Source organism: Copidosoma floridanum, unplaced genomic scaffold (assembly GCF_036245765.1).
Source record: "Copidosoma floridanum isolate Cflo_tuat_1 unplaced genomic scaffold, Cflo_Japanese_pri ptg000020l, whole genome shotgun sequence".
Classification (NCBI taxonomy): domain Eukaryota; kingdom Metazoa; phylum Arthropoda; class Insecta; order Hymenoptera; family Encyrtidae; genus Copidosoma; species Copidosoma floridanum.
This window is the reverse complement of record NW_028321897.1, coordinates 37,323,620-37,349,900: the sequence shown is the minus strand read 5'-3', so window position 1 is coordinate 37,349,900 and position 26,281 is coordinate 37,323,620. Positions and strand designations below refer to the sequence as shown.

At 36.3% G+C, this 26,281-nt stretch overlaps 1 protein-coding gene across 2 annotated transcripts in view; it reads left to right on the top strand.

Moving 5' to 3' along the window:
• dnc (phosphodiesterase dunce) overlaps positions 1–26,281 on the top strand; it is a 1,903,237-nt gene that overhangs the window by 1,751,385 nt on the left and 125,571 nt on the right. For both annotated transcript variants that reach the window (XM_089593782.1, XM_089593781.1), the window contains exon 13: positions 20,887–21,264. In XM_089593782.1, coding sequence (XP_089449908.1) covers positions 20,887–21,264 — 378 coding nt within the window. The remainder of the gene's footprint in view (positions 1–20,886; positions 21,265–26,281) is intronic.

Here is a 26,281-nt window from a genome sequence, read left to right as displayed (position 1 = left end):
AGGCCATAGGGGGTAGGTGGGGGGATGTAGGATGTCTTGAGAAAAAACACTATACAATATTTCCATGTAATTTGGTAGAAATGTGGTGATAGACTTTAACACAGTGACAGGGCTGGCAAAATGCGACGTTACGAAATGCTAACAAAAAAATTCAGCCCACCAAAAACTTTATGCTTACAAAGAAACCAAGGGATCCAATAAATTAAAGTACAATTGATTGTATTTAAGTGTAGCTGATTATAGTATTGTGCACTAATCTGTGAATATTTAATTAAATATTAAAACATACACTGTTATTATCCCATGGAGCCATACGTGGTTGTACCCCCTGGCTTGAATAAAGACTTAGACTATACTTCTATACTATACATATAATATTTTGTGGGGGTCGGTGGAGGGGTGGTGGGGGGCCATGAAAAAATGCGTGGGGGTCGGTGGAAGGCTGTGGGGGGTTTTGAGAAAAACTACGATATGTCAAAATAAGCAAGAAAATAACGGACTCTTACCTTATTCTGTAGGGGGTTAGTGGGGGGGCGGTGGGGGGCAAATGGGAGGTTTGTGTGAAATGCCCCACTGAGTTAACTATATAATAAAGGAAGATATACAAATATATATATACATATATATAGGACATTCCATGTCAACTAAAACACTGCACTAGACACTTTTTATAGTTATGAAAAAAAACCGCTGTGGGGTCGAACTTTTTATTTTTACAAGAGCTTTCAAATGCCGTGTGGCAGATTACAAAATTTCGAAATGGTGACCCTACAATGGCCGCTGTTTTTATTGAAATAGTTGAACAAACTATGCAATGTATCTGCAAACACAGATTTGAGATCTAAAATTATGCTTTCTTAGGCATAAAATGTTAGTCATGATATGTTGTTTAAAATGCCGTGTGGTGCTTCATTCTCTTTTAAAATGGTGGCTTGGAAATATGGAAAATGGCGTTATTTTCTGCAATACCGCAACATTTTTGGCTTTTTTCTGCAGCCAACAAAAACAAAAAATCTGAAAAAATAAATTTATAGGCATTTAATGTTGTAAATGATATGTTGTTTAAAATGCCGTGTGGTGCTAAATTATTTTTTAAAATGGCGGCTTGGAAATTTAAAAAATGACGTTTTTTTCTTAAATTTCGCGATATTTCGGGCTTGTTTTTGCAGCTAACTCAAAGTTAAGATTTCAAAATATGCATTTATAAGTATCAAATATTTCTGATAATATGTTGTTCGAAATACCGTAAGGTGCTCAATTTTTTTTTAAAATGGCGGCTTGGAAACTTAGAAAATGGTGCCTTATTTCTGCAATTTCGAGATATTTTGCACTTGTTTTTGCTGCCAACACAAATTCAAAAGCTGAAAATATGCATTTATAGGCATTAAATGTTGGAAATAATATGGGTCTTCAAATGTCGTAAAGTGATCAATTTTTTTTAAAAATGGCGGCTTGGAAATATAAAAAATGGTGGTTTTTCTGCAATTTCGCAATATTTTGGGCTTTTTTTTGCAGCTAACAAGAACTTACGATCTAAAAATATACATTCATAGGCATTGAATGTTGTTGATGATATGTTGTTTAAAATGCCGTGTGGTGCTTAATTTTATTTTTAAATGGCAGCTTAGAAATATAGAAAATTTCGCTTTATTTTTGCAATTTCGAGATTACGAGATACGGTCTGCTCGAAAAGTTGCAGAAGAGCTCAAAACCTCCATACGAATGGCTTGTCGATCTAAAACAATTAAAAAAGAGGCAGGTATTTTAGCTACACCTTTATTAAAAGCGGGTAAAAAATTGTCTGACAAAGTCATGAGTTTTTATGAATCAGATGAAAATAGTCGTATAATGCTAAACAAAAAAGATTTTGTGATAATAAGAAAAAATGGGGATAAAGAAGAAAGCAGAAACGCTTACTCTTAGCTGACGTGTGCAATTTGCATAAGCAATTTAAAGAAAAAAATCCGGTGAATCCAATCGGCTTAAGTAACTTTGCTGAGCTCCAACCAGCGTGGTGTGTACTAGCAGGCGCCAAAGGCACAAATAGTGTATGCGTCTGTACGATACATGAAAACTTAAAAAATATTCTCGATTCATCAAACTTACATAAATTTACCGATAATATCGAAAACGTTTTACAAAATTACAATGATTATTTTAAATACTTCATCTGCAAAAATCCACAGCCAAAGTGTTTTTTTAATGAATGCCAAGGGTGTCCTAAAAATAAACATTTTACTTATGATCTTTCCAGAATTTTTGAATCACGAGGTGTCACAGAAGTAATTCTTTTAACTTGGCAATCAACAGATAGGTGTACATTACTGAAAGAATGTCTGCCCGTTTACGATTTTATTTCTGTTTTGGAAGAAAAATTTAAACAATTTTCACCTCATTATTTTATTTCGAAAAGTCAGCAAGCTTATGTGTCTCAACGAATGAACAATCTACAAGTTAATGAAGTCCTCACACAAATGGACTTTTCTTAGAATTTTGCTTACGTTGCACAAGATGCAGCACAAGCATTTCACTATAGTAATAGTCAATGTTAAGTATTCCCTATCGTTTGTTATTATAAATCTGGCAATATTATTGAGCATAGAAGTTTTATTGTATTGTCTGACAGAACATGTCATGACACATCCACTGTTTACGTAATTCAGCTAATAATAATGCCAGAAATTAGAGCAATATGTTAAAATTTAGTAAAGTTATTAATGTCACCTATGGCACTAAACAACACTTCAAGAACCGATTTCGAACTTGCAATTTAGTAAATCATTTGGAAGATTTAAACGTTTTAGCTAAGTGGCATTGCCATGTAACGGCTCCCAGAAATTGCGTTTGCAATGGTTTAGGAGCAATTTTTAAAAGGGAAGCCACGAGAGCTAGTCTTCAAGCAAAGCCAAATAAAGCAATATGAACGCCCAATGCTTTATACGAATGGGGAAGAATAAAATTTCCCTCTATAAAAGTATTATATTATAGTAAGCAGCCGCACAAAAAAGCACAAAGTAAACTCAAGAAAAGATATTCTAATGCTCCAAGAGTCACCAATATTTACAATGGACACGCATTTATTGTCACTCATTTATTGTCAGGTAAAGTATGTATTTCTTATTTGAAATTCTTAAAAAAAAGTTAAGACTTCTTATTATTATGATTGGTAATGTTAACTGAGCACATAAATTTCGTAATAATAAAGTACATTATTTATTTTTGTTTGAACATAATGTTTTTTGCTAACCTTGCTGTATTACGCATAATTCATTTACAAGTTATTAGGATTTTATCATGATTCATCAAAGAGACTATTGCTATAATTCATAATTGCTGTAAAAGACCTTATATGAGGACTAGTAGTATTTTATGTAGATATATCATTCCATATAAAGCTAAAAAATTTGAAACCAACAATAAAATATAATAGATTACGTACCGAGTTCGGAAAGAGTTTATTTACGAATCAAGAAGTTTGCGGTTGTAACGAGGTTCGTAAAGAAGCCTTTACGAACGAGGTACGTACTCTGTTCGCGTAATGTCAATTCAGGTAAATGGTTCTTGATAAAAGAGAAATAATTTTTACTTGACCCAATATTTTATAATTTCAATAATTAGTATTATATATATATATATATATATATATATATATATATATATATATATATATAATATATGTACGGTATATATAATATATAATATAAATACACACACAAAAAAATTAAACGAAGGATGAAGTCCATCAAACATTAGGCAGGATATAATAATTTTTACTTTTATCAAGAACCATGTACCTGAGCTGACACCACGCTATCAGAGTAAAATTAAATTTTACAAAGTTTCTCTTTTTCGAATTTCAAATTTTACTCTGTTAGCGTGGTGTTAGTTCAGGTACATGATTCTTGATAAAAGAAAATAATTAATTATTTGACCCAATATTTTATAATTTGAATTATTAGTATAAATACACACAAAAAAAATAATAGACAGATGAAGTCCATTAAAAATAAGGTACGGTAAAATAATTTTTACTTTTATGAAGAACCATGAAAATTTAATGCCATCGGCCTCTGTCGGTAACTATACAGTTTTTTATTTTTTATTAAAAAACGATTGCACAATTAGCAAAACCCAAGATCATATGCCCTAGATACCATCTAAAATTTTTGCCGTAATTCGCTCGGCTAAAGAAAGATGCCTTTAGCGAGCCTCGAATTACTTGGGCAAATACTTTATATTAATTTGTTAGTCGAGTCGCGAATCGACTAATAGTAGCAAAAAAGGCCATATTCAAATAAAGATAACTTACTTCACAATTATAACAAATTAAAAATCGTGATTTATTCATCAATATAAACCTATATACAATCGCAATGGAAGAATGTCGCTAGCCGCAAGGAAAACCACGACGCGAGCACACAATTCTCATTCGAATTTAAACAAGCAAGGCTTAAGAAACTAAAGCTTAACCAATTCATCTTGAATTGCTGGAAAGTTCGCTTAAATCAAGACGACGAGTCGATAGAAGACACGACCTCGTTAGTTTGAATTCAAGACGACGAGTTGATATAAAACTTGATCTCGCCGATTTAATTATAATCTAACGAAAATACTTATGCATAGACTGAGGCTGGCGAACTCGGGCAAAGCGAGAAAGAGTGGCTGTGGTGATCCCTTGAGCCGACAACTGGCCTAAACAACAACATTAACTTGCTACTTCTGGCGAACTCAGGCAAAGCGAGAAGGAATACGTCCTGGTTAGCTTCCAACCAGAAAGTAGACCGAGACGTTCGCTCGGAAGGAGCTCTAGCCGTCTCGACTAAAGAGAGAGAGCCAGGAGTAGGGCTAACACATACATACACACACCAAACTGGATCTCGTGAGTTCTCAACGTCAAGAAAGGTATTGTTGCGGTAGTGCGTGCCTGTGTAAGCCCCCTCCAGGCCCCTCTGATTGCTATTGGCAACTAACAGAGCTGCGAGTGTCATGCGCCTCTGTCCAGGTCATACTAACGTGAACACCATCATTATCTTTTACCATAAGAAGTTTAGAGTAAATTCGGGAATGACAACTTAAAGAATTTTTGCACCGAAAATAAAGGTCGGTGCAAAAATTTCCTGAGTTGTTGTTCATGTACTAATTTAAAATTTTGTAGAGTAATAAATAATGATGGTATCTAGGGCATATCATCTTGGGTTTTGCTGATTTTGCATCCGTGTTTCAATAAAAAATAAAAAACTGTATAGTTACCGACAGAGGCCAATGGCGCGAGATTTAAATTTGAAATCTACTTATGAATCCCCTTAGAGGAGTTTGTACAGCTGTTGAATGTGGTATACTTATCAAGTATTTCGTACATTACTATATTATTCATGTACATATGACATTAAATTTTGTAAATAAATGTTATACGAAAGTATCTAATTAGGATTCAATTGTTCTATCAACAAAACATTTCAAAACATGTAAAGTATACCATATGGTTAGCTGCAAACACAAGCCCTAAATATCTCGAAATTGCAGAAATAAAGCGCAATTTTTCATATTTCTAAGCTGCCATTTTGAAAAAAAAGTTGAGTACTTTACGGCATTTTGAGCACTATATTATTACTAACATTTTATGCCTATGAATGCATATTTTTAGCATTTAAATTTGTGTTGGCAGCCAAAAAAAGCCCAAAATATCTTGGAATCGCAGAAGTTAGGTGCCATTTTTTAAATTTCCAAACCGCCATTTTAAAAGAAAATTGAGCACTTTACGGCATTTTAAGCACCATATTATTACCAACATTTTGTGCCTAACTATGCATATTTTCAACCTTTAAATTTGTGTTGGCAGCAAAAACAAGTGCAAAATATCTTGAAATTGCAGAAGTAAAGTGCCATTTTTTATATTTCGAAACCGCCATTTTGAAAAAAAATTGAGCACTTAACGGTATTTCAAGCAACATATCATTAACAACATTAAATAGCTATAAATGCATATTTTGAGATCCTAACTTTGTGTTGGCAGCAAAAACAAGCGCAAAATATCTCGAAATTGCAGAAAAAAACGCCATTTTACATATTTTCAAGCCACTATTTAAGAATAAAATTAAGCACCACACGGCATTTTAAACAACATATCATTAACATTATTTAATGCCTTTATTCTAAATTATATTTTCTTTTTTAATATTAAGTGCGACATTTCTATTAAAAATATACATAGCGCAATTTAGATGGAAGAGGTCAATGTATAATAGTTTGACATAATACTTACCCATCGATTAATAACATCAATATCTACAATATCGGCGTTTGACCTTAAGACACGCGTAAGCAGAGCAGTGGAGAAAAGTGTCCACCGAGGCTTCGGTGGTGAAGTTAGTTAACACACCTACCCGGCAAGAAGGAGGCCCAGGTTCGACTCCTGGTCGAAGTGGATAACTTTTCTCACTGCTTCGTAATTTTTAATTGACAAAGTTTTTTACACCCCAGCGATTTTCACTTTGAAAATAAGTGCGACGTTTCTATAAAAAATATACATAGCGCAATTTAGATAGAAGAGGTCAATGTATAATAACTATAGATCAAACGAACTTACCTGTAAGTGAAGTTCGATCGTAATTATACGATGAATCTCGTTCGAAGAGACCACAATGTAGTACCCCTGTTGCCCACTAGATGTCACAACTTTAGAGCCTAAATAACAGAAAAGAAAAGTGGGAAAGGTCTTCCTCTCCCTTCTCGTAATGCGTGTCGCGGATCTCATTACTTTAGAGTGTTTACAACCAGTTAAAATTGCCTGACAAAGGGTTGGGTAAATGAACAATAAATTGAATTGTTATTATTATTGTTATTATTATTATTTTTTTTTTTTGGGGGGGGGGGCTGTGATCTCTTCGAACGAGGTTCATCGTATAATTACGATCGAGCTTCACTTACAGGTAAGTTCGTTTGATCTATAATTATACTTCCCTCACCTCGTTCTCAAGATCACAATGTAGATGTTTAGAGCGAGCAATTTTAACGTTAATGCAATTCTTTATTGTATGAAAAATACAAAAATTTTTTTACATTAAATATGGTAAATATAGTTAGTATAAAAATAAAGTCATTTCTTATAATTTTTTGTCACTCCTAGCGCAAAATCACTATTTTTCGGTATAATCGGTCTGTTGTAAAATTTAGCAAATACTTGAGAGTTATTAGACCAACCTGCCGTTCGTCTGATCACGTCTAGATTGACACCTGCTTTCAATGCTGCTGACGTCTTGTAGAATGTCCCGAGAATATCGATAAGTCAATACCGCTTTTATTTAGTATATTTTTAATCCATCTACTTATAGTTTGCGAAGAGACAGGGCCATGGGGCTTTCTTGTCGAAATAAATAAGAAATCCGTCTCGCGTCTTAAATCTTTAGTCACCTTTAAATAATGTTCTAGTAACGAAGCTATGCAAAGACTAGGTTCTTCCAAGAATTCTGGCAAGACTAGGATGGGCTGAAAATGACCTGGGCCCGATGACCTCACTCTCTCATCAATCCTTATCTCGTAACCGTCTATCGTTTTAGAGATCATTGAAATCTTTATTTTTGATCAAGTTTGTGCCCTGTGAGCCGTACTTAAAGCTAGAAGAGTAGCGAACTTAAATGTAACTGAGTCTAAACTCAAGGAGTCTAAAGGGATTACTGCTCAAATAATCCAACACGATTGATACGTCCCACGTGTGGGAGTACTTTGGTTTTGCTGGGCGTAATGCAAAAACGCCTCTAAAGAACCTATTCACCAGAGGATCTTTGCCCAAGTCAGTACGGAAAACCAGCGAAATGGCTGATCTCATAGTATTCAATGTGCTATATGATGCTCCTCTATGAAATTGATTAGATAAGAAACTTAACAAACTAGAGTTGCTCACGTTAACTATATCCCACTTATATTCTAAACAGAACTGTGACCATGCTTTAAGTGCTGAGCTGTATTGCTTTATGGTAGAGTCCGCTAATGATGCTAACAGAACTTCCACTGATTCTTTTGGAGCGCCTTTTCTCAGGAAGGCTTCCCTGATGAACGGCCTGCAATCAAACGCAGATGTTTTGCTTCCGGATATGGCTTGTTCCTGAAAAGAGACAACAAAAGATTAGGGGCCGGGCCCAAAATTAACTTCTCCCCCTTGAGTAATTTTGTAAAGAGAGGAAACCAACGCTGATTAGGCCAGTAGGGTACAATCACGATCCCCTCGGCTTTTTCAAGTTTGATTTTTGATAAAGTTTTGAGAATCATGGAGAAAGGGGGGAAAGCGTAGAAGTTAAGAGAAGTCCAGTTGGTTGTGAAGGCATCAATTAGAGTTGCACCCGGTTCAGGCCAACGAGAAAAGAAGACTTCACACTTTTTGTTTAAGGCACTTGCAAAAAGGTCAACCTCTGGGGAGCCTAGCGAACCTGTAACGTACTCATAAACCGATTCATCCAGCTTCCACTCTGTGTCCACATTCACCATCCTTGACAACTTATCAGCCTCTGAGTTCTCCGATGAGGAAATGAAGGCAGCAAAAAGAAAAACGCCTCTTTGTTCGGCCCAAGACCAGATTTCTTTTGCCAGATCATTGTATTTCTGAAACCTGACACCTCCCATCCTATTTACGTAAGCTATAGCTGTCGTGTTATCTATTCTAAGGAGAATTTGGCAGTTTCTCAAACTTGCCGCCAAGTGCTTTAAAGCTAGACCGACTGCCAACAATTCTTTGTAATTAATATGAAAATGGATTTCATCCGTACTCCACCTGCCATGAATATTTGAGGAGCCATTCGTAGCTCCCCAACCTGAGTCGGATGCATCCGAGTAAATGGTCATCTCAAAATCAAATGATTTGAATCTATTGAAGGAGTCCGGGAGACGATCTATCCACCAACGAAGATCCACTCTAACCAACTCAGAGATTTGTATTCGTTTTGAAAAATCTTGATTATTCCTATGCAAGGCTAAAATTTTTTCTCTTTCGAATGACTTTAAATGGGCAAAACCATAATCCACAGCTGGGGCTGCTGCCACTAAACTGCCAATCAAGGCTGCAAACTCCTTAATGCTGCATGATTTCGCAACCAACATTTTTTCCACCAGTTTCGACAGTTTATCCTTTTTCTCCGCTGGAAGTTCTAACACATACCTCTTTGAGTCAATAATAAATCCTAAAAATGTACACCTCACCGAAGGATAGAGTGAACTTTTAGTCCAATTGATGACGAACCCTAAGAATTGTAATAGTCTTATCGTTGTGAAAACGTTGCTCTGGCAACTCTGCGCGCTATTAGCCACAATTAAGATATCGTCCAAATACATTACAGACAGAAAACCCTTTTCGCGTAAATAGCCAATGACTGGCTTGAGTAATTTTGTAAATATGAACGGGGCTATATTAAGGCCAAAAGGTAAACACGTGAATTCAAAAAATTGATTATTCCAGAAAAATCTCAAATATTTTCTACTAGACCTGTGGATAGGAACTGAGAAGAAGGCGTCTTCTAAATCTATCTTGCATAAATATGAATTCCTAGAAACGAGGCGCGAGGCCGTCCTTATGTCTTCCAACTTAAAATGATTCGCGCTAATAAACCTATTTAACCCTTTCAAATTTAAGACGAAACGAAAACAACCATTTGGTTTAGGTACCAAAAAATAACTAGACACGAACTGCCCTTCTACTCGCTGACATAATCTAACCACACCTCTTTCAATTAGAGAATTTTTAGCGTCCTGCACGTTGATTTTTTCCCTGGGAGAAAAAGAGGGGATAGGGAATTTAATCTGCTGATCGAAATCTTCAACTTCCAACTTAAGGCCCAAGACACAGGATAATACGAAACTGTCAGCCGTGATTGTCCTCCAATTATCATAAAATTTTGCTAATCTGCCAGCCGTAGTACATACGTTTAGAACTTGCGGAACGGATTGCCGTCCCCCCTGCCTCTTGATTGAAAACGTGCTCTCCGGTTGAACGGCTAGTTCCGTGGTTGACCTCGGAACGTCAACCGGGATCTGTCCCCCTGTTGGTCAGGATTCTGTTGACGGCCCAACGTGGGGGGGAACGCTCTTCCTCGTTGGCCGGTTGAGTTTAACGACTGCCATTGCGACAGTGGCTGCCGAGCAGATTTCGAGGCACTGAAAAAAGACTTGGTAATTCTATCTAAGTTTTGTGCTTCTTTAACCTTCTCGCCCAATTTTTCGCCAAATAGCCATTTGTCTGATTTAGTGTCATCGAGCACTGCTCGTGTATCCCTGTCAAGGCCGGAGAATATAAAAGCCCTTCGAGACTTATTCTGGCTGAAAACCATGTCTGCCAGGAGCTTGCCGGCATCAGAGAGCTTTTGGATGCAGTCGAGCTATAATATAAATAATTTTATCTTTAAGTGTGCATTCTTTTTTAGGAAATAATTTTAAAAAATAAAAAAGAGACGAACACCATAGGATAAGAAAAGAATGGAGAGAAAAAATAATAAGTAGAAGAAGAAAAGGAAACACTAACTTCATCAATGCTCTCGTTCTCTCTTATCAGGTCTGACGTGACGGCGCCAATAGCCTGCAAGGCGGCTAGGGCTGATTGTTGCCTTTGTAACATCATTGCGTCTCTGTTCTTAGCGTTGCTCTGCAATTTTGAGGCTAATTCAAGGTTAAGCAGGGGGGCTTGCATGCCCTCTGGGTAGCCATATTTTTCGACCAATTCATCTCTCGTTTGTTTCTTACAGCCTTTTTCCATCCAATATAACCAGCGAGATAACAATGAAGGGACTAATTTTACCGGGATCGCCTTGGATGCCCGTGGATCTACTCCCAAAATTTCCAAAACTTCCTCGCTAATCTCGTCTTTCGAGCAAGATTTGTTCGAGAGGTTGTCCTTTCCGTCATTTTCTAAATAAACAGAATTCGCATTTTATGTCTGAGAGAAAAACAAAGAGGTCATATAAACGGCATGCGCGCGTCCGACCTTGAATGCGCTCATGCAAGCTGGCTGACGCAACCTGTTGGTACAGGCGTATAGGTCAATTCTCAGAATCTATAATGGTGACACAAATCAAGTGTCTCGCTGTGTATTTTTTTTTTTTTTTTCTCTGTGTCTCTAAATACACGCGAGACAAACAACTGTCTGTCCCAAACTAATAACCAAATTAACTCACCTTTATTCTCTTCCGATTTCTCCATTGAGGCCTCGTCTCCTGAAGAATCTCCAGACTTGTAGTCTTTCTCAAGCGAGCTACCTTCCAACGAAAAATCTTCTCCAGGGTCGTCGTCCTCGACTACACTATTTGGCCGTCTGGACAAAAATTCCTCTCTCTCTAGCGTCAACTTCCTCTGCTTTCGTGCCGCCTTCTCGTCAAGCTCCTCCATCTTTCTTTTACTCATATTGCGACACTTAACAAAACGTGTGACACCCAGCGCACAACGAAAAGGAATGAGATCCGCGACACGCATTACGAGAAGGGAGAGGAAGACCTCTCCCACTTTTTTTTCTGTTATTTAGTCTCTAAAGTTGTGACATCTAGTGGGCAACAGGGGTACTACATTGTGATCTTGAGAACGAGGTGAGGGAAGTATAATTTGACATCATTTATTGCCTATGAATGTATATTTTCAGATCTTAACTTTGTGTTGGCTGCAAAAACAAGCCCAAAGTATCGCGAAATTAAAGAAAAAAACGCCATTTTCCATGTTTTTAAGCCACTATTTTGAAAGAAAATTAAATACCACACGGCATTCTAAACAACATATCATGACCAAGATTTAATGCTTATGACTGCATATTTTCAGATTCCAATTTTGTGTTTGCTGCGAAAACAAGCCCAAAATATCGCGAAATCGCAGAGAAAGCGCCATTTTTCATATTTTCAAGCCGCCATTTTGAAAAAAAATAAAGCACCACACGGCATTTCAAACAACATATCATAACCAACATTTTAAGCCCAAGAAAGCATAATTTTAGATCATAAATTTGTGTTGGCAGCTACATTGCATAGTTTGTCTTATTATTTTTATAAAAACAGCAGCCATTTTGGGGTCGCCATTTTAAAATTTTGTAATCTGCCACACGGCATTCGAAAGCTCTTGTGAAAACGAAAAATTAAGGCACTTAGCCGTTTTTTTTCATAACTATAAAAAATGTCTAGAACAGTGTTTCAGCTGACATGGAACGTGCCATTTATGTATGTATGTCCCTATATTATGTAGTTATTTGTGTGAGGCATTTTACATGTCCCCAAACAGTTCTGCCACAGCCTTTTCACAGACCCCTTACATGGTCCACCACAGCCCTCCCACAAATAAGCTAAAGTTTGACCGTTTTCATCGTTCGTTTGACATATTCTGACTTCTTTCTTAGACCGTCCACAGCCCCCCACAGACCCCCACAGTTCCTCCACAGCCCCCACACAATTTTGCCTGTCCCTCCACAGATCCCCCACACTCCCCCGACAGACTTCCCACACTATTAATCCTATAAACTAACTACCCCTCTTAACAATAAATTTTAATTTTATTTAGTTTTAAAAATATTTATTCTCATCTAGTTTTCCACACCACCAAGGAGGCAAATAGATGGACTTTAAACATATCAATGATACATTTAATCCATGTTTAATAATGGAATAATGTTAATAAATAATTTATTAAATATCGCAATATAATAATTATCAAATTGTTAGCAGTCACTGATAAGTATAGATTTCTCGATCATTTTTAAATAATGTAACATTCGTTGATTATTATACGTACATATATGACATGATACAACTATATACATAAACTACAATGTGACATGAGCATTAAATAATAATAACCGTGGACGTATCGCCTAATTGAAAAGGTTAAGTGAATAACCTATTATATTTAGCTCGGTAATAACAACGAAGAGATATAACTCCCCGCACCCAATCGTCAATTCTGATAATATATATAACGATACACATGTATACTTATTTTATGTATATTCTAAATTTATACATGTTTTAGATGTATCAATATTTTATGTGTGCATTTATATATTTGAAGAACCCGAATGTCTCTTTCCTATTGCTTTAACGTATACGTGTTATAAAATAATTATTGTTGTATTTTAATATTGTGAATCATTAAATTTTTTTAACAAAAATTATCATCGTGAAAAAAATATACATCATGTCATGTATACTTGTTAAATGATGAAATAGTAGTAATTTTTATTTTTTATTTTAAATACTATTTAGAGAAAAATATTTAATCAAGTTAAAAGAAAATTTTAGAGATAATGCCAACTTCTATATTATTATTTTACAGGAAGAAATGCTCAATTATCATTCTTGCTCATATGTTTTTGCTGATATAAAAGTTTTAAAAACTCATGAAACAAAGCATGCGAATGTAAGTTTTAAAGTATTATATTTGTAATATAATTATAAAATCAAGAAATCATTTCACAAGACATATAAAAAAACATAACTTTGGAAAGAGCATAAAATGTGATATTAGTCAGAAAGAATTTAAAAAAGATACACATGTAAAAAGACACATGAAAACACATAATTCACATAATGGAGATATTTGCATTGAATGCAAAAAAAAATTATCTAGTAAGGATTCATTAAAAAGGCATGATAAGACATATGATAAGAAAGTAAGTAAAATTTAAATTTTAAAATATGATTCAATATTACCATATTAATAAATATGGTAGTATATAATTATTTTATTCATTTTAGAATTTTGACAAAGAAATTTAAGAAAGCGTTTTTAAAGATAAATGAAACAATGAGCAGATTGTATAATATTTTTTGAAATTTATAAATTCTAATATAATATGTGCGAGAATTTCAAATATTTATTTTTCTACATAGTCAAAAATAATGTAGTAAATTAATATTTACATTTGCTGTTTTTCAATATTCTTAAAAAAATGACGTTAAAGTAATACAGATAAATTTCAAGTAATTAAAGATTTACGGAAAAAACTTTCAAACTTTTACGCCAGGGGTTGGCACGCAGTGTGTGCAGGGCAGTGAATATTTATATGGCTATTTTAGAGAAAAAATTATATTCTCTGACTTCTTTTTTAAAAAAACAGAAAGTTATTGTTTAGATTATCCAATTCATTTGAAACTTTATTGCGTTATAAGTGTTTTTTTACAATCAAAGAAGTAACATATAACAATATTTTTTATTGATGAAACTACTTGTTATTTTATCGTAGTATTAACATTTAACATAAAAATAAAAGGACTGTTTTTTTTCAATTATATTTAAGTGAAATGAAAGTTGTCAAAACTAGCAAAGCTTATACATACTTTTTTTCTCTAAATATAACGGAGAGTTTTAAAAAAAACTCTTAATGGGCCACAATATTACCGTCTGGGTGGTGTGAAAATTTACTGATAAATATATAACTAATGCTGAACGATGTAGGACAAAAACTCTTCTTTCTCATAAAATTTTGGGCACCAACCTCTCCCCACTAACAGATAAAATTTAAAGACTTTCCTTTTAAATTAGAATAGTAGTATATACAAATATAGTTTATGTGTATATAGATGTTTATAAATAGTGACTTATGCGGACTCCACGTGCTTCTAAAATATATATTAATAACATGGTAGAATTATGCATACGTCCACATGATCCCACTTTTTTCCTCATGATAACCCTTATACACATGTGATTGTCCGCATAAGTCACCTCTTTATAAACATATATGTATGTAAAGTGATGATATAAAGCGAAGTAACACGAACAAACGTATTTGATCTTGTGAATATCAATGAAATCAAAAAAGCGCTGTAGAAATAAAGAAAGAACTCAACTGTAATAATTATTTGAGCTTCTTTTGATCAATTTGTATATTTTGATACAACGGTGACACAATTGTGATTCTTTACCATAGTGATAGAGGTACAGCAGAAAGGCTAAACTATTTTCACTTAGAAATGTTCTATGACATAGGTTATCAAAGATTCGCAAGTATATAAACTTAACTGAGCAGCAGAATTTTTCAGGTTAATAACCCAACACTATAGCAAAAATATAATTAAGTTCTAAATACATACCCTTAAAATGAGTCAACAAAACGCCGATCTCAGGCATCCACGCAACTAGCAAGATACTGACCTTAAAGCTTCTGTGAGTGGGATATTCGCACAGCCATCTGCACTGGGAGTCAGTGGTACTGTGAAATGACCATACAGGTTACAGCTGTAGAGATAGAGACCCAGTGTCTCTTCTGCAAACAAGCAAAGACCTCCTCTCCATGGTGAAACAGTAGCGTTCGTAATTTAAAAATTATTGACGACGGACTATATACCTTCCAGCGCAACCTCTAATATAGGCAAGCCGTGGCCGTCACGCACATATATTTTCTCAAAGGCAACATCCAACCAGTCACTTAAAATCATGGATAATACATTTTTGTTAATGTGACGCCATTTTTTTCTTTGCTACAGTATGCCAACCATGCTGATTTTGCAGCCTGTAGAAATCTCATACGGTGTAGATTTCATTTTTATTTTTTTATCTTAATAACGCAATGTGTAATTGACCATGCAGAAACAGTAATTTTTTCAAGTATCATTCAATAGTAGTAATATATTGACCTTGAGATCTATTGATCGTGATTGAAAGGACTAAGGCTAAAGAAAATTGCGTTCTGTATAAAATAAAAGGTAATGATAATGAGTTTTCTGTATTAAGATTTATTTTAAGTACAAAATTTTTTCATCCGATCTTTTTTTAAGTTACAATTTTTTCTCCAATATTGTATCTAAGTGATTTTTCAATTTGTAATCTCGTTCTATTACACAAGCGATCAACTATACTTAAATTTTGGATCAACACAACAATTGCTCTAATTTTTTAATTAAGATCATGTGGTGGTAAGCCTTCATGAAAATCGTTTAGAAATTCAATTGAAAAATTGATATAAATATTATAAACAGATTTATTAACACTTGTTAGTAACATAATCTATGCCGTAATATGACTTAATTTTTTTTTTATAGAATTTGGAATCTTCTTATTAATAGCTATTTATTAAAAAAGTTGATATCGCTACCAAGAACATCGGAACAAACATGTCCAATGGTAAACTAAATGTTCTATGACTGATCATTCCTTCTGGAACTAATATTAATGTTACATAAGTCCATACCATAGACATAATTTTTGTATAGAAATGTTTTTTCTGAATCTCTTGGGCCACTAATAAGAAAAAAGTTATCTGTTCATTTGCATATTATTTTAAAAATCGTGATTCACGTTCAGAGAGATTTATTATGACCAGAGAGTAAAATTACCATTTTTTTCATTTTTATTTTTTCTTTGAATATTTCTTTGAAAGTAAAAAAAAAGGTATTTATTAAATTAACACTGCTCCTGTTTTAATTCTCTAACTACTTTACAAAGACTTTTTTTTTTTTTAACTTAAAAAAGCAAACTGAAAAAATGAAGTACTCAACAAAATCATAAATTGGGGGTTGGCACACGGAGCTTGCAATGGGATGAAGTCCTATTAGTGTATATATATTTCGATACTATATAGTTATTTACAGAAAATTTAACACAAACCTCTTATATCCTGCCACAACCATCACTGACCCTTGTTGACTCTTCATTCCTCACAGCTACCACATAGTATAGAAAAACTATGTCATTTTTTCCCTTAATATGGCTTAGTTGAATTTTTTTTCCACCCTCTGCCTCTGCAACCCCTGCATCTCCTCAGAGACACCTGGCATACCCCCACTGCCATCACAGGTCTTTTCTTATGCCAACTCATGATCTAGCCCACTGCGCCACTGTGCGTTCTGTTGGTATATCTACTAGTTAGATCTTTTTACCCTGCGCACTTTGTGTGTCAACCCCCTATACTTTATATCGCAATAACAGCTTATTATTTAATATAATTACCTTACTTTAAGTCTCAAATCATGTCATGCGAATTTATACTCAAAGCAATGACGTATAATGCAAACCAACATTTTTATGACAAGAAATGGAATTCTTAGAACAGAGTTAAATTTAAACTTTTTAAAAATTCATAATATTGCTATAACAATCATGTATGAAAATTCACATTTTACCCATCGTATTTAGAATAATTCAAGTAATTAAAATTGTATACTTTTTTTGGCAAAAATGACAGCGGGCACTAGAACTTGTTCCAACATAATAATATCAGAATTTAAGAAAATCTAACGAGAAATATAAACAAAAATTATCATAACTTGAAAAAAATGCAAGATAATATAAATATTACGATTTCTTATTATGGTCCATAACATTAATAGGGCACAAAGTACAAACATGAGTGCACAAGCGTTATGGTTGTTGTATGTTTGTGCCTAAGTCGGATCGTAGAATGTTTTTTTTTTTCTAGGGTGCAAAATAAAGTTTTGTGCCCGTGAGCACACTTTGCATCCCGTTAATCATTTAGGGCCCTAGGACACAAAGGACTTCGGGTCCGATTGGTGCAAACGTTTTTCTACCCGTGAGCCTAAGGTAATAACTCCCAGAGCCTAAAGTAAAGCCTGAGGGCGTAAAGTGTCAGTTACAGTTTGTGCTCGTGGTAAGAAAAAAACGAAACATTTTTAGTGTCACAAGTAGTAAAATGAGATAAAAAAACTGTAGTTTAAAAAAAATGAATGGGTCCACACATGGAGGAAATAAAAGTAAAAATTTTATGAGCAAAAAACAAAAACTTACAAGAATAAACTATTTTGGAAAACTTTTTTTTATGGAAGTTAAGTAATCATGTATGTATAATTTTTTTTTTTATATTATAGTGCTCTACGTCCGGCTTCTTTAATAAGGGCACTTCTATGGGCACTTGGGAAAGGAACAAGGAAGGGGATGGGAGGCCTCCCATGAAAGGAGGGGAGTAGCGGGGAAATTAGGCAAATTTTGTTGCGAGTAGGTTGCCTAAGCCCTCCTCAAGGAGCATTGCGTGGTGAAAAAGCACATGTGAAAAATCACAGAGGCACTTGCTCGAAAAGTAGCACTGGCTGGGAATCGCACCACGGTCTCCCGTGTGATAATCCACGACCTAGTCGACTGAGCCACCACGCGCTGATGTATATATAATTGACTGTAAAGAGAATTATAACAACAGTTTATTATAGATTAAGGTATCATGTGACAAACTTGATCTTGAATTTTGAAATTATCAATTATGTATTTTTTTTATTTATGACATTGGCACTAAACGATGCACAAGAAAAAAGATTTCTGTAGTATTGAATATAATATCAAAAATTATAATTGCTTAGAAGTCGATGTTTTAATTTATTATCATATAGATATAAAGCTGGTAAAAATATTTTTTCACGCTTACACCGATTAAATTCTGGTCTTTAATATTCCCTTAATTACGCACAACAAAATTTACGTTGTCGATATTCTAGAATATTTTAAATACTAAAAACAGTTGACATAATACTTGATAGTACATTAAAAATGTGGCTGTTACTTTAGGTTCACTGAAACACGATCCCTGAGCTTATAATATTTTGAATGAAATATGTAATGTTATGCTGCCATGCCAATTGAGAAACTTTTCCACGTAATCCAAGTTATGAATAATTGAAACGTTGCATGCAAAAATGGATGGAAAAAATTTAAGGAATTTTTCAGTAAGGATTTTTAAAAACTGAAAAAAAAAATATCTCTATTACAGCTACATTCAATATCCAAAAAAAAATTTTCCAAAAATGTCCTACAAATACTTAAAAACATCACGTGATTTATGTTATACAAATATTTGTTTTTGCAGTAAATTAATTGTTTTAGCACGAAATAGTATACAGATTTTACTTGTTTTGAATAAAAAATAAAAGCATGATTATACAAGAAAGTATTAAATTAGTACTTAATTGTTATATCTTTAATCACTGTTTTGTGTTATGAAACTTAATATTAACATACCTTTAATGGACAAAACATTTTTGAAATTATCATACGATATTGGAGAAAAAAACATTCTAATTATTGTCAGTGCCAAATAAATAAAAAATATCTGATGTTCGTTACAATATTTTTAGAAAAGATCTGGAGTTTCTAGCAAATAACGTTATACTTACGTCTCACAACAAATATATATTTACAATTGAAACAATAAGATTTTAAATTTTTTATGAGGGGATATAACAACATATTACACCATTAATCATGCTTCTTACAAGGAGGTTGACAAATCTGACACTTATATTTATATAAATTTTTTCATCAAATTTAAAAACAATATTGTTAAGGTTTGTCTCTGCATAAGCTAAGTTTGTAAATTGGAACAATTGTTGTGTTGACATAAAATAATAAAATTTAAAAGCTTATTTAAAATTTAAGATATAAAACTAGCACGCCATAGCACTGCGCCTACTAAATTGTGGTGTAAAAATGTGTTAAAAATTATAAAGATAAATTGTTATCAAAAGTGCGGTGTAAAGTGGCTTAAAAGGCCTAGAACAAATATTGGAGCTTTGCTTAGATAATGTGTTTAGAAAATGTGTGAGGGCTAAGGTTGGTTTCTTAAAAAGTGCAAGATAATCGGAATTAGGAGAGGGGGCACAAAAAGTAATTTACTAAAAATGACATGATAACCGACATTATTTAACCTCATTTAGAGATACAGCTAGAATGTGGCTAAAGGCAGTTCTTTAAAACTCGGACGGTGGTTTATAAGGTTATCTGGTTGTCGGGTTATATAATTGAAAGGGGGACTGAGGGAAAGTAGATGGGAGGTCGAAATCAATAGAATTTTTGTTTCTTGAGTAGGGTGTTGAGGGGGTTGGCAGGGGGAATGTGAGAGGCTTTTTGAAATCAGGTGGGGATCAAGGGTGAAGAAAGAAAGGTAAAGGAGAGATAAACAACTATCCAACTCAATAAAAATGAGGTAAGAACATCAGAATTTAACACTATCTGGAGGGGAGCTGATAAGTGGCTAAAGTGGGTAGAGAGAGGTCGTGTGGAATGACCCTCTAAATTCACTGCGTTATATAGAAAGATGTATATGCTTATATCTATGAATATAAATTTAGAAATCTGTACATACACATATTTATGCTAAAAAACTTTTATTTATAAACTTACTCTGAGAGAAAAAAGCAGTCACTGTAACAATGGTAATTTGGTAACAGCTAGTACATGACTTTGAAGGAGGTTGACTAATGGTGTGAAGTAAATTTCACGTTATGCTGTGATAACAGCACAAAATTTCAAGTACCCATAAAACAAAACTATGTATATGTCCATACACAGCTAGAAAGCGCTATTACATGAGCTCTGACAATAACTACCTAAGATTATTTATCAGTTGTTCATTGTGAATAAAAAACTACATTAACTCTCTCTAAATGCAGTTCAATAGTTTCTTGTTTGAAATTTTCTGAGTGCGTGCTGAACTTTCAGCACAGAAGACAGGTTCTTTAAAGGTTATAAATGTTCCCAACATATTTTTGCTTTCTCTTGTTTAAAGTGCAAAAATGTTGTACTTACATTTTTCTCCAAATAAAAGAACGAACTTATACTGTCCATTTAATGTTGTAACATTGCTAACATCAATTAGGTTTTTGACTAAAAGCTAACTTTCTTACACAATATAGCAGAAACTTTAATATAGGCGTAGCCAACGTAACACCAACCCTCTAACTTACAGTTACGTAGTAGCAGCAACTAAAAATTCACGGAAAAAGTACTACATTTTTTTTTCTGTGTATGTCCTTAGGTACAACAATGATTATTATTGAGAAGAGACTTTCATGCTTTACTTCTGAAAAAAAAATTCAGAATCATTTTAATATAATCTATTATATAAAAAATATTGAGGTCTCCCAACAAGACAGAAAGCAAAAGGGTTTAAAAGAGTTTATAAGAAGCAAATAAAGGTAAAACTTGTTTCTTTAGGTACTGGAGAACCTGGTGCATTGCGCAGATCTATCGAACCCAACTAAGCCACTAGCACTGTACCGACGTTGGGTTGATCTCCTCATGGAGGAGTTTTTCCAGCAGGGTGATCGAGAACGTGAGCAAAATATGGACATAAGTCCGATGTGCGACCGACACAATGCCACCGTCCAGAAGTCGCAGGTTGGCTTCATCGATTACATCGTCCACCCACTTTGGGAAACCTGGGCTGATCTTGTTCATCCAGACGCTCAAGAAATACTGGATACCCTTGAAGAGAACCGAGACTGGTATCAGTCAATGATACCACCTTCACCACCACCTGATTCGTTCTACATTGGTGATCCCCAGCAGCAGGGTGATAGGCTTCAGTTTCACGTAAGTGTTATAAAATTGTATTTAGTTTATTATCATTTGACTCGATACGATAGTCTTACAGGTAATAGAATTTTAATGAAACTAACAAACATTACCTATCAGTCAAAGTATTGTATAAAAAATTATTGTTAGTTGAGTACATACTTTTTTTGTTTAATGTTCCAAGGATAAAGAAAAAACTATAATAAGTAGTTAAAATATTAAATATTGAACGTTCTACCTTAGAAACAGCAACGTATGGAAAAAAAATTATAAAAAAATTTACGTTCGTATAGATCATAATAGTTTTTCAATAAAATACTCTTAGTATAACTTTTTTTAATATTAAAAAATCAAAAAAGTTTTAATTAATAATTTGTATCTCAAAATTGTATTAAACGGATGGCATAGTAGGTTAAACTGATATTTTTCGTTTCAAAACTATGTAAACTTCCTTAACAGAAATTTTTCCATGAAAGTTTTTGGATCTTATAGGTATGATAACAAGAAATAACAGAAAATTAAGGAGGAATGTGAAAAATAGAATCCTAACCTATAAATTTCGGATTATTTCAGAAATTTTTCAATTTAATTTTTTTTTTTTTTTTTTCTGTTGGAAAATAAGTTTTAAAGAGCTGGTATTATACCTTAATAATTATTTTACATATATTTTTCATTTTTTTAAATAAGGTAACAAAATTGGGTCTAAAAAGTGACTTTTTTGTCAAAATCAAGCATATTGTGATGTTTATGACTCCAACAACAGCGAGCAAGACGAAATTCATCAAATAATAAAACCAACCGCTATTGCTGTTGTATATAATTTTTTATTATATCCCCTGACGACGTTTCTCTCCTCTTTGGGTAGGAGCCTTTTTAAGTCAAAAAGATTATTTTGTTCGAAGATTCAAACAACGTCAGTACCTAACGAGGGCACATAGTCGACATGTGGGGTACAACATAGGGCACAATAGTGTTCTCAAATTTGATGAAAAAATTTATATAAATATAAGTGTCAGATTTTTCAACCTCCTTGTTCAAAGCATGATCAATGGTGTAATATGTTGTTATATCCCCTCATAGAAAACTTAAAATCTTATTGTTTCAATGGTAAATATATATTTGTTGTAAGACGCGGCAAGCCGCATTTTTTGCTTTTAAAATTCTATGTAAGTCCACCATCATTCAGGGCGTAGGATTTCCTGAACAAACGGGATGAGTATGTAAACGAGCGTGATTATCATACACATAAAGAAAATACTGTGAGTATAGTGACACATTGAAATCAATGTCAGAGCACTTAAAAGTACCTTTGTGCTACAAATAAAAGTACTGCCGATAAAAGATTAAATTGGAATCATCAATAAGACAATAGTTGTCCGTTGTTAAGAAGAGATAACCTACATAATAAGCTTGATAAAAAGGTTAGTGTTTAAGATTAGTAGCTTGAAATGAGTTTACCAATGTGTTTGTAATTGAAACAGTAGAAAACCAGTCTGTATTAAAAATACTATGTAGATAAATACTACCATAGGCTCTGTGAAGGTCAAGATGCAGACAGGGAAGCAGGGTCAGATCAAAACAAATAAAACGGAAATTTGCATTAATATGTATTATCTCTTTATTAAATGAAAGGTGATTGATAAAAGAACCGGACTGAGTGGCACACCTACCTATCGCCTCGGTTGTCAATTGTTGACTGCCCGCTCGCTTCAGCGCCTCCGCTTGCCCTATTTCCGAGGTTGTTCGCCTATAGCGCTCACAATGCGCCCGCTACTCCCACTCACTTGGTTGCTCTTATCGCTATATATATTGTGTTCATTAAGCCGTACAAATCTTGGCGCGCATTTTAAATCGCTATTTACTTACTATCTAATACAAATGTTTAAGCATATACGTGTGGGATCCCTGTCAATCCCAAAGCAAGTTCGACCGAACGCCTGCCCCATGTGGCCCCACAGGACGAGTTCCAATCAAACCTACTCCGGAAAGCCGCCACACTGGGTCGGTTTGGCAGCCCAGTCCGACTCCACCCCAGACCCGTACATTGACATCATCACCGCAATCGCGCTAGTTAGCCTTGTTACCGACCAAGTAGAAGGCATGAGCGGATCTTGCTCTGTACTCACCTCCTACCCCCACAGCTGTCCCTAGCGCCTCCTTATGCGTGATACTATGCTAGTACCCAAGGAGCCCCCTACAGTCCCGATGCACCAGCATCCGGGGTAGGCCAGCCGTTCCCCGTTACTCCCCAGGCCCGTTCGACCCGCTTGCATCGGCCGAGAACGGACTGCATCGGGTTAGTAGCACTTCTTCCCCGAGCGGCAGCCAGTCTGTGGTTTAGTCGGTAATACTCCCCACCGTACAAACAGCCGAGCTGTGTTGTACTTTCTCGCGGTACAAAAATATCAACTTATGGGCCGCCCTGATATATTCGCCTTTACATGAACGCACTTTAGCTGGACGTGCGACCCCATCTGAGCCGGCGTATATTTCTACGATCGTGCCTCTGCACCATACATTCCTCGGAGCTTGTTCGTCTACAATCAGGACGACGTCACCGCGCTTTAATTCTAATGTGGGGTTGAACCACTCCTTTCGCGCGTGTAAAGTTGGCGCATACTCACGCAGCCACCTTTTCCAATACAAATTCGCGAAAGCTTGCGCCTGCTCCCAATCCTTTCGGGTGCACACGTGCGACATCCTGAGCTCGGGTAATGCCATGGCGCCACTTGATGCCCCTAACAGTAAGTGATTGGGAGTCAAAGCTTCTTGATCACCCGGGTCCACCGACACATGTGTGAGCGGTCGCGAATTTACCGTGTGTTCGATTTCTGCCAGTATCGAGGGCAGAACTTTATCGGACGGTGCAGCATCTTTCAAAATCGCGTGAAGCGCGATTTTGACTGATCTTATGAGTCTTTCCCATGCGCCCCCCATATGCGGCGCATTGGGTGGATTAAACACCCAATTTCATATTATTAGCTAGGGTGAAACGATGCTGACCGCGGTCGAGCTGTTCGGCCGCCGTTTGAAGCTCGGTACACGTACCGCGGAAGTTGGTGTCGTTATCGCTATATATGACCGTAGGATAGCCGTGCCGCGCCACAAGGCGTTGTAACGCCATTATCGCCGAACTTGCTGTTAAACTGTCCGCTAGTTCGAGGTGAACCACCCGCGTTGTTAGACACGTAAAGAGCACTCCCCACCGTTTTACGTGGCTTCTCCTAATCGCGACAGTTAATGGACCGAAGTAGTCGACACCGCAGTGACTGAACGGGCGTTGCCTAAATGCTAGCTGACATTCGGTGAGGACACCCATGAAGGGTGGCCGAGGTTGGCCGCGGCGTAACCTACAGGTTACACACTGACTGCAGATGGCCTTTAATGCGGGCCGCGCTCCGATGATGTAGTAGCGCTGCATTAGCTTGTTAATCACCGTCTCGTAATTCGCGTGTTGGTATTTACAATGCCATGTGTGCATCTAACTGATCATTCAAGCTGAGTCCGTCTGTTGCCGCTGCGGCGTCGAAGACTAGTCTCACCCACCCTGGTTTTGACGCGTTCGTGATCCCGAAGTCAGGGAGGTACCATGTTCTGCTTGGCTCAGTATCGTTCCTAACCTCGTGCGCGTATCCCTGTTCGATTAGGCTCTGCATTTCCGCGTAGTATAGTCGCGCAAAAGCGGGTTCGCGATCTAACTTTTTTTCGATATTGTAAACCCGCCGCAACGCTGTTTCTCGGCTATCCACGCACGGCAGAGTGTCGTGCCGCCACAGCAGCCCTGTTTCCCACCCGACATCCAGTGGACGACTTGTTGCTTTTAGAGTTTTCAAGGCACGCGCGTGAGCGGAATCTACTCGCTCTTTTACGCAGACGCCGAGGCTTTCCATCTGAAATTACTCGCGCACCATTTGATCGAGCGTACCCATCTTTGACTCGCTGTGGACGCACGACAAGCGCATACTTATCTCCGATGCGCATCCTGAAACCATAGACCTGGACTGGCCCATATGCCCGTGCGCTACCCAGCCTAAAGCCGTACGAGATAGTGCCACCCCCATTTTCTCTAATATCCGTATCTCCTTGCTCACCAGGAGCCTCCAGTTATCCTGTCCGATCAACAGCATTGGTTTTCCATCTTCATATGGTGTTACACACACACTAAGTTCGGTGGCGATTCAACGAACCAACTCGCGTGAAAGTGACTGTGTCGGTAATCTTACTGCTGACACAGCTAATGCCTTCTTTATCGGAAAGAATTCTTCCATACCGGCTACGGAAAAATCAACGCGGCTACAGAGAGTGTTCTCGGCGGTGCTCTCTTTAATCCCTTGTATACAAATCTTCTCGCGTTTACCGCGTATACCAAGGCTATCTGCCAAATTCGCGTTGATCAACGTGATCGTCGACCCATCGTCGAGGAAAGCGATGATATCAGCTGCGCCGTTGGGTCCCTGAACCGTCACCAGCAGCATCTTCAGGAGTGTGTGTGTGTATGCTAGTCAGAAGGACTTTTCTACGCGCGATAAATCATGCGCACGCTTGCCCGTTGCAGGACAGCCTCCCGACGCTCGCTCGCTACTACTCATGCAACGTTGCATGGCGCACACTGCCGCATTTTTGACAAGCCTGGTGTTTGCACACCCCGATGAGATGCCCTACGCCGAGACACCGAAAACAACGCTTCTGCTTGCGCACCATTTGCCAGCGCTCATTTAAGGTCATCCGGGTGAAATCCGCGCATTTATCTAACGCGTGGGCGCCGCGTTTGCACGCTGGGCACTCCACCTCTTTATCAGGTGTGCCCATGTTTTCATGCAGCTCGCTCCCCTGCACAGCGGCCATCACGTGGCGCCTCGCAGGCAGTCGTCCGGCACCTTCCCCAGAGCCCTTACGTTTCGACGTGTTTTCGTCGGAAAAGTCAAATAACGCGTTTTCAGCTATCATTTTCGCTTTGGTGCACAGGAATTCCGCGAGCTGCTCGAGATCATTCTTGTTGCTCGGGTGTGCGATGGCGTGGCGAACAAAAGTAAGC